Source organism: Eleginops maclovinus, chromosome 9 (assembly GCF_036324505.1).
Source record: "Eleginops maclovinus isolate JMC-PN-2008 ecotype Puerto Natales chromosome 9, JC_Emac_rtc_rv5, whole genome shotgun sequence".
NCBI classification, from domain to species: domain Eukaryota; kingdom Metazoa; phylum Chordata; class Actinopteri; order Perciformes; family Eleginopidae; genus Eleginops; species Eleginops maclovinus.
This window is the reverse complement of record NC_086357.1, coordinates 16774859-16784684: the sequence shown is the minus strand read 5'-3', so window position 1 is coordinate 16784684 and position 9826 is coordinate 16774859. Positions and strand designations below refer to the sequence as shown.

General features: G+C 39.8%; 1 protein-coding gene across 1 annotated transcript; it reads left to right on the top strand.

The window, feature by feature from the left end:
- Nucleotides 1-5333: 5333 nt before the first annotated feature.
- On the top strand, nt 5334-9512 carry b3gnt7 (UDP-GlcNAc:betaGal beta-1,3-N-acetylglucosaminyltransferase 7). The gene is made up of 2 exons (XM_063892298.1): nt 5334-5573; nt 6916-9512. Coding segments are annotated over exons 1-2 (1257 nt in total). The 5' UTR covers nt 5334-5571; the 3' UTR covers nt 8171-9512.
- The last annotated feature ends 314 nt before the right edge of the window (nt 9513-9826 follow it).

The window sequence follows — 9826 nt, the reverse complement described above, 5'->3', positions numbered from 1 at the left end:
TCTCACTGTCTTCTAGTTAAGAGGTGCTAGACCAGCTCTTCACTATTCATCCGACTATCATTCTTTTTAAAGGGTAGTTTGAAACTTTCCAAATTGTTACCCAGACAAAGACCTCAAAGAATACTCCTTTTTTATTTCCCTCACAAGGCCTCTGTGTTGTCCTAAAGGTGTGTTGCATTTGTGACTCATTGCCAGTCTGACCTGCCCCCCTATGTGTGACATCAGTGTTAACAAGCAAATAGTCCTTTTCAATGGCCTTAAATGTCACACACTAAGCTACGCACAGGTGTAAATAATAAAATGAATGAGCTGAGAAACCTTGTTAGCTCAACTGGTTGAGTGTGAGCTGCATATCAAAGTCGGTTCGTTACCACAGTAACCTGGGTTAAATTCCAGCTCTTAAGTACAAACTCTAATCTATCAAATTAAAATACTTTATATATATCAAGTGGCATAACTACAAGTGGAGTTCAAGTGAGGAAGATGTTGTAACCAAAAATACTTGTTAACATCCAGCCAAGAAAACACTTCAAATATGTAAAATATATATGTAAAGGCTAAAAGATTGATATAGCAGCTAAATATTATGGCTAGTTTAGCTCGGCAGGTCTTACTTACACTCACATGTGATCCCTGGAGACATGACATATTCAGCAATTAATATTGTGGACTCTGCCAGTGAACTGCAGCACAATGTGAGGAAACAGGACCTACAGTACATGACAGACTGACGCACTTGCAGCAGGTGGCCATGTAACCCGGAGCTCCAGTCATGCCGGTGCTGTCCAGCTGTCTCTTCAACAGAGAGGAAGCTGCTGTTTTCTATCAAAACAAACGTTTGGATAAAGACTGAAATGAAAATTATTAAACAGTTACCACAGCTTTTTTAGGAGAGGGGATTCAGATTTTCCCAACCCTCTGGGCCTTTACAGCACAGAGGGCAGAAAAATCTTTTCCCTCCAGCTGGTATCTGAACAAGTTGTAAAGCTAGTGTATTGTCTTCAAGGCAGAATTATAAATCAGACAAAGTGGGTACAGCCCAGAGCCCTAAAAGCTCCTGACTAATTGCAATTGTCAGCTGACGTAATAAGGGCCTCATTCCTCATCTGAGAGCTAGGTATTGAAGAAGGCTCTTGTCAAAATAAATTATTTGAATATAATGCTGCTTATTAAGATAACTGTTCCCTGGTTTCGCCCGTCACTCTCATATGTCATCATAACAATTTACTAATTTACTCAATCACCCACCATAAAGACCTAAGGTATAAACTGTCTCCAACAAAACCAAACAACCAAATCCATTAGAATTAGCACCATGTGCCATCACAAGAACATATCCCAAGTTTAGTCATGTTACATTCAAAAATGCAAACAAAACTGAATTTGGCTTGGCATCCCACTATCATTAAACTGCAATGGGACAAAGCTGAATCAATAAACAGCTTTTACAATTGTAACCGCAAAAATCAGTGTAATTTTACGAACTTCAACCTTAACCTTACTTTTAAACTATAATACTTATAGTTATATAATACTTAACCCAGAAACCTGTTTATGAACCTGTTAAGTAAACTTGCCGTGAGAAGATGTAAGCATAACAGTGGGAATGACGGCAAATAATCCAAAAGTAATACCCAGTTAGTGGACACTTGACAACACTCAAATCTCCAAAAGCAGGAGCATCTTCTACTGAAGAGCCCTCACTGTCACAAAGATCACTGGCACCACTTTCAGATTTGTTTATCGGTAGAAAACCTTGTGGTCCACTGATAAAAGCAGACGCCAACTAAGAAGAGACAGCGTTTCAGTGTCTCTGTCTACTGAACCTCCTGTTTCCTCCTGACCGGTCCTCTTGAACAAATAGATAGAAGTAACCCCCACTACTACCTTCTGTCGTAAACACTTGAAGCTGTGTCTTTCCCTCAGGCTAATTAAAAAACATTACATGTTGACAGATGGAAAAGGCCACCTTTCAAACAGACTGAAGCAAAAGCTTATTTGGAATTTACCTTTTACATTTTTAACCTTTTCAGGAATGTCCTCACAAACTGTCCGTTAACCTTTAGCATGAATGCGCTTACACTTTTTCTTTGTGTACACTAGAGCAAATCCAAACGTTGGGAAACAATGTTTTGTGAGGCACAGCAAATGCCAGTTTCTGGCTTTGGTTTCTGGAACAGGAAGGGGATAACAGACAAATCACAATCAGATACATCAGTTCTACAGCGAGCCCAGTTGCTTTCCTCTGGCCTTTTTTTACTGCCTCTCTAGAAAGTTTTTTTCTTATAGTTTTCACCAGCAGATTTTGCCCGGTTACAGACCTGTAGATGTAGAACATTTCCATTATTCTTAGCACTTTTAGAAAATCTATGAATGGGAGGAAGAAGAATTAATTTTGGAAAATGTGTGAAATGGACTCATAATGGGAAAAATACCTACAAAAAGTGGACTTGTCACCAAGCAAAAAATTCCATTTGGCTGTGTTCAGGCCAACATCAGCAGGGGGAAGTAATGAAGAGGACGCCACACAAGGGATATCGCTCTCTGGCTTGGTAGTTTATACTTGATCAACAGTGTTTTAAAAAAGCACCCGAGTTTATAAGGGCCATAAGATAGGGTCAAATGCTCAGCCAAAACTGAGTTTGTTGACCTTAAGTTATGATTGTTCCGTCCTATTCCCAAATTATCCAAAATAAAATCATGTAATCATTGATATCATTCTTGTGACTTTGCCAGTGGGACACTGCAGTCATGAGTAAAAAACAGAATGTCACCAAATCACTAACTGCACAGGAAGGTTTGTCACAACTTAAGAGGGCAGAAACCAGCAAAGCGTGAAGAAATTTGAAGTTTAAGTGATAAGGAGTACTTCAACCATGTCCTGCACTGTTTTTTTGTTTTTTTTTGCTGGGTGTTGGTGACCTTGTTAGATTGTTGGCTGAACCCGTAGGGGCCTCTGCGTGGTTAGAGGGGGGGCAGGTGTTTACCTATAGCCACAGCTGACAGGGGCCTTCATAACATTCTGATCACATGCCTTTGTTCTATCAACCTTAAACATCCTCAGTTGACGGCTGAGTGGAAAAGAGGGAGGGGAAAGACAAAGATCCCCTCAAGCCATGTTTTCTTCCTCAGCAGTAAATTCTTTCATGGTGACTGAGGAGTTAGCAGCCAGGGGCCCCCAATCATCCCAAGAAGGAAGAACCCATGGATTTTCTGAGGCTCGTTAATTCCAGGCAGACACTTGACAAAAGTTGCACAGAGCAAAAGGTAATCCTTTCCCAAATCCCTCAGGTGTGTTAAACCCAACAAAGGATTAGCACTAACTTCCTGTGAGTCAGAAGTACCAGCAAAGGTTTTCCATATCTTATTGACAGTAGTTTTTTGTTACTAACCCAAACCCTGCAGCTCACATACTTTGTCATTCTTTCATAAAATACTACAAAAAATGAAAGGGAGTTAAGAAGGAAATTATTGCTAATGGAGTGATGTAGGGAAGGACAAGGGTGTGTCACATTGTGTCATTTCAACTGTAAACAATTCTAAAAACAACTGTTACCTTTCATTCTTGGGATTGATCTTTGGATATTTTGAGAACAATATTTTTTATTCAATAATGAAAAACAACCCGATACGAGGCGTTGGATATACCAACAATACTTGTTGAAAAGGGCACGTTATTTTGCAATGATAATAGTCAGCAGAATCAGGTCGATATAATGCTTTGATTTTTTTGGTGTAAAGAGTTGCCAGCTGTCGTTTGACAGAAGATGGACTGGAGAAGTGAGGGTTAGGGTTAAGTGAACCAAAACAGTTGAGTTTAGGACCATAAAATCAAACAATGAGCTGAATAACACTAAAACACTTGAGGACAATTTTCTCTAGGTGCATTGCTACAAGTGACCCCTTGACCTTACAAGTTTGAATGTGATCCAATGTAAATAAGTAATGATATGCACAGCTATAATGATAAAACCTCTGCAATGTCATAAAGCACATTTGTTAATAAACTACATGATACAAGATTAATTTAAAGTTAATTATGAAAGTCAATCGAATTGCAGATACAAAGTTATATCCTGGCATTAGCCTCATTTTGCAGTAAGTCACTGTCTGTTAGGGCTCAGTTTCTCTTTTGGCTAATGCCTTTGGTGTCTGTCAGTGACAAATGCTCCTTTCAAGCCGGGCAAAGGATGAGGGACTGTGGTGTCTATCACCACTTAACTCATCCGCAGGACTCTCAGAGCCTGAATCCAGAGAGAGAAAAAAACAACACGGGAAAAAACACTGCCAGCAGGCAACAGGATGCACATGGCCCTGAAAAGGATGGCTGGCTGGATTCAGGAAATGGAGAGAGAAGGAGAGGAAGGAGAGATTTTAGATCGCAGCTGTGTTCGCATTTAAAAATCCCTGTGACTGAGAGAAATGTTGTTGTTTCTTTCCTAACCATAAAGAAGGGGAAGAGCTCAGTTTGCCACATCAAGGGTTAAGTGCAGTGGTAATGGAGAAAGCTTTTCAATAAGCACTTCACCAATCACCAGTCTTCATCTTGCTTTGATGTCTGAGAGACCTTAAAAGTAAAAAAGAAAAACATCAAGACATTGTATGTCAACATTCAGATTTATTCACTCACACAATGTGGTAAGTACTTGGTGAATACAAATACAAACAAATCATATCTGGGTCATAAAGTGTCTTTGTGAGTTCCAAGATTCTATCCCTTTAGAGAAATCATGTCTTGCTTTTGTTGTCAGCAAAAAGTGTAATTCATGTTTAAAAGGGAAACTGCAGGGCTTGTAAATTTACTCCAGGTGCAACTTAAGTATTTTGTTTAATGTTGGTTATATTTCACAATATTAATCCAAATCTGTAAAGTAACTAAAGGTACTAAATAAATGCAGTGGAGTTAAAGTACATGATTTTTCATGTGGAGTAAAAGTACAAAGTAGCATCGAATGAAAATACTCCATCTCAAAGAACAGTAATTGAGTCAATGTACTTTAGTTACTTTACACCACTGTTTATATCTTATCTTTAGTTACCCAGGAGGGATCCAGTAAGGACGCGTATAAAGCCAACATGCAACATGGTGGATTAGTTATTCCATCCCACAGGCCTTTACTGATGTAATGGAACCAAAAGAAAATCCAATGTTAACTTTGTCTCAGGGCTCTTTGTTAAACTAAGATGGAGTAGCTTACTGTGTAAATTAAATCCTGTGTGTACATGAGGGGCGGACACTTGATTTCCCTGCTGTTCGTTCATCATCTACATCCTGTGTGTAAGTGGTCGTCCACGTAACTGCAGCCGCCCTTAAAAGCTCAAATGAGAGACGGAGAGAGGAAGCAGTACCCAGCAGCAGCGCGCGAGGTATCACTTCCAACTACAAACTCCGGGCTCGCATCTGTCAAAAAATTTGCACCGAGACCGTTTCGATGGAAAGGATTATTTTATAACTGTTTCCCATCAACCAGAGAGACAAACACCTCAAGCCATTTTATTTTCCTCGGCTCAATAATCGGGTTTCATTGGTTTATTGTCTCCAAGCCACAGATCGTCGCAAGCAGTAACAAAATGTGAGTGTCGTCTTCATCATTGTAGGCAAGCATGACAATATAACACCATCTTTATCTTGTCTGTTTTTGTTTTTTTCCCCCCCAATTCTCTTTCGTTTTAATCTATGCACGTTAAGTCATCAACTCAAAACGTTACAACTTTTAAAGTAGGCCAATTCATCACAGTTGTGCTTTAAAGTTAAATATTTCGTTGCACATTTAAACAGATAAAAAAAAAACTGTAAAAGTATAAATTGCAATCATAAGAGGTCATGCTCAATTAATCCTTTATTAATTGTAAAGTCTAGACACTTTATCAACTTTATCAACTAATTGAAGTGTGGCATAGTGTGTGCTTTTAGTGTCAACATGTGACTCCAGAACACTTACAAGTGCATTTTCATTATCAACAAAGATAACTTTTCATAATTTCATAAATAAAATAATTGTAATGTTGGCTCTGCGTTGTTCCATGATTGGCCTCGATTGACCTCGTTTGATTGGGATTTTCCCGTTTTTGGTGGAGTGGGGGTCGTGAGCATGACGAGCCCTGGCATGACTTGTTGGAAATGTGAGAATTCTGAAGCTCCAGGGGTCACTTTCTAAGTACATTCCACATGTTCTTCCTGAAGTTACACTTGTTAAATAAATAGAGACAAGCGCTGGTTTATTTATGTTATTTAAAAAAACAGCAAAGTCACTACCATCTAGGTCGGAGCGTTTTACTGTATTTTATGCTCAACATAGGCTATGTACAAGTGATGCGCGCTGATCATATTATGATATAAACCTTCCCTCAGGCTGTTCTTTGTTTTGCTGGCGACATGAAACAGCGATTTAAAAGAAGAAAAAAAATTGACATTGATTTTTTTTTTAAATCTGCTATTCTACTGGAAACATTTAACCCAAATAAAAGTATTTTCATGTGCCTTTATTATAGAGACAGATGGGAATTGGGGAGACAGAGGGGATAACGCGCGGCAAAGGGTCTCAGGCTGGATATGAACCTGGGTCTACCGCATGGGGATCAAACCCCAGTATACGGCTGCCAGCTCTACCCATTGAGCTATAGACGGCCTTATATTTGATTTCTAATTACAGCTTTCATGGCATCCTCTACACCACACACGTGATGAAATGTAAAACATTTGCTACTGACTTGTAGTGGATTAAAGGTCTTAATTTGCATAAATTGGAAATGCTCGATTTAAGTAGCTCAAAGTTGTACCTAAGTAAAGAACTTGTGTAAAGGAAATTGGTCACTGTCCACAACTTAAGTTTAATTTGTTAGGGGTTAAAAACAGTAAATTGCTCTAAATGTTTTTGCCCTAACTCTGACTGACTGATTTTTTTCTTCCCCCAGGTTTAACAACAGAGAACGCTGGAAGGTTTACAAGAGGGTGAGTGTCATGTTTTTCCTGGCTGTGGTGGCCCTGACTGTTGTCCAAAGAGGAAGCATCAATGTGGGTGCTCCCTTCCAAATTGAGAGGCATGCTCGCACAGATGCCTCTGAGGGGGCGGAGCATGAGGCTGCTGTGGAAGACAAAAAGGACTTGTACCTGGGAATGAAAGGTTTCTGGAAGTCTAGCAAACGCCAGCTGATGCCTAAGACTTGGGCCACCACACAAAAGTTCCGGATAACAGAGGACAGCAGCCCAAGAACATGGGATGTTACCACCTCCAACTGTAGTGCCAACCTCAACCTCTCAAGTCAGAACTGGTTTAATAGCCTGGACGAGAATTTCAAGCAATTTGTGCTTTATCGACACTGCCGTTACTTCCCCATGCTCCTCAACCACCCAGAGAAGTGCACAGGGGACACATATTTGCTCATGATAATAAAGTCTGTGGCCACACAGCATGACAGAAGAGAGGTCATACGAAAAACCTGGGGTAAAGAGCAGGTGATTGATGGCAAGAGGGTAAAGACCCTCTTCCTTCTTGGTAAACCCTCCAGTGTGGCAGAGAGAGCGAACCACCAGAAGCTAGTGGAGTACGAGGACTACATCTACAGGGATATCCTCCAGTGGAATTTCCTAGATAGCTTCTTCAACCTCACTCTTAAGGAGACCCACTTCCTCAAGTGGTTCCACACCTACTGCCCCGGTGTACGCTACGTCTTCAAGGGGGATGACGACGTCTTTGTCAGCGTGGAAAACATTTTTGAGTTTCTAGAGGGCAGCAATCAGGAAAAGGACCTGTTGGTTGGGGATGTGATTTTCAAGGCGAAGCCCATCCGTAAAAAGGAAAGCAAATACTACATCCCCCTGACTCTGTATAATAAGACGCACTATCCTCCATATGCAGGCGGAGGGGGCTTCCTGATGAATGGGAATCTTGCGAGGAGGCTTTACTTGGCGGCAGACAGCCTTGAGCTTTACCCCATTGATGATGTCTTCTTGGGCATGTGTCTGGAGGTGCTTCAGATCACTCCTATAAAACACAATGCCTTTAAGACGTTTGGCTTGGTGAAAAATAAGAGCAGCAAATTGAACAAAGAACCTTGTTTCTTTAAGAGCATGATTGTGGTACACAAGCTGCTCCCGGCAGACCTTATGCACATGTGGCATATGGTCAACAGTGACCTGGTCTGCTCACAGAAAGTGGAGTTCCTATAGCCTGATGGGAGCACCAGGTAAGGACAGCACCAACACGCTGAGCTGTACCTTGGTGGACACCATGATGCACGAGAGTCCCAATAAACTCTCCCTTATGTGGAGAACGACCATGGACAATATCTGAATTTGCTGATTCTGTGCAATTTTTTTTTAAGGATATTCCTCAAAAGTCGAGTAAAGTAGACAGAGATTTTAAAAAGTGGTAGACTTGTGTATTTATATTGGCATTCTGAAAGACTCAATTCTTTCAGCATTCAGATTCAGACAACCAAAGTTTAACTGCTTATTCAGCAGTCTTGCTGAGGAGGACAGTTATTTTTTGGCAACTACAGGCTTTTTATTTTGTTATGTTATATTTGTGAGGGCCTTATCCCAGCCAGGCACACTCTCGTCCTCCCCTCCTCAGTGGCCAACACCTTTTTTGTTCTCTCCTTCCTTCTGTTTCGATACAGTGGAGGTTTTTCATTGCCCTGACCCTTGTGAAAGTGAGTGTCACCAAATTACCAATGGTAGCGAATAGATTTATATTAATACTTAAAATTAAACCTTAAAAGTGTAGTTTGAGGACAAGTGGTAAATAAAACCATGAATATGTATTTGTAGCAAACTGTGCTTTTTGATCAGAGGAAAAAAATGTTAAGCTGGCTAGGGTGATCTTGAAAATGAAAAGGCAGTTTGTGTGAGGTGTTGCTCCGGATGCTTGGGTTTGAAAGCCTTTAGTTATGCTTGCATGCTGGGTTTGTATTATGTTTTACACTTTGTCTTCACTTGAGTCAGTGTGTAATTCTGCAGTGGCATCAAATGAAGTAAGAGACGATTCGCTCTACCTCAGTGATTCGGTCAATTTTTTAAAAATGTCATCATTAGTTTGGACTTTTCTGCTGTAACAATGATACCTTTATCTTTATATGCAGCACATGTTCCCTAATGTGTGTTTTTAGTCAATGATGTACTGTAGAGGGCCTTGCACTTTTTTTTTTCATGTGACTGACTTGATCTACTACTACTACTGGAAACTTTTCAAATCAAATGTCTAAACTTTTTAGATGTTTGCTGTCTGTGGATTTGAATGTGCTGATATACTTGACATGGATTTGGTTTAGGGTTAAAATGACACTGTGAACTAAAACTATTGATGGTACGAGAAATGACATATTAATTTAATTGCCAATAAAAAGGTGGAAAATAAGGGGTTCTTGTATTTAATTTAAATTATCCAATGAGCATAATAATGTGATGTTTTACTGAATGTTGTGGGTGTAGCGGGTGACGGTGATGTAAATATATGTACAATTTCTAAATGTACAAAGAATGTAATTTGTAAATAAAAATGTCGACTGGAGAGTTGTCTTTTAAAATCTGCCCTATATTAGCTGTTTTTGTGTTTGGATTATCAGCATTGAATATCTATGTGAAATCCACATCAGGTCACACAACCAAAGCGTCCGATATTGTTGGGTATCTGTTACACTAAACTAAACAATAAAGAAAACACATATGAAAGTTAAAATGACAATCGTGTATCAAAAAATATATAAAGTCCTCATTTTAATCAGTGTTCAGTAACAAGCATGTCTTCTCCATCTGCCTGTGATAAGATGGCAAAGAGGCGTCACTTGCCTTATTCAAGACTGATTGTGAAAACATTGTTGGATT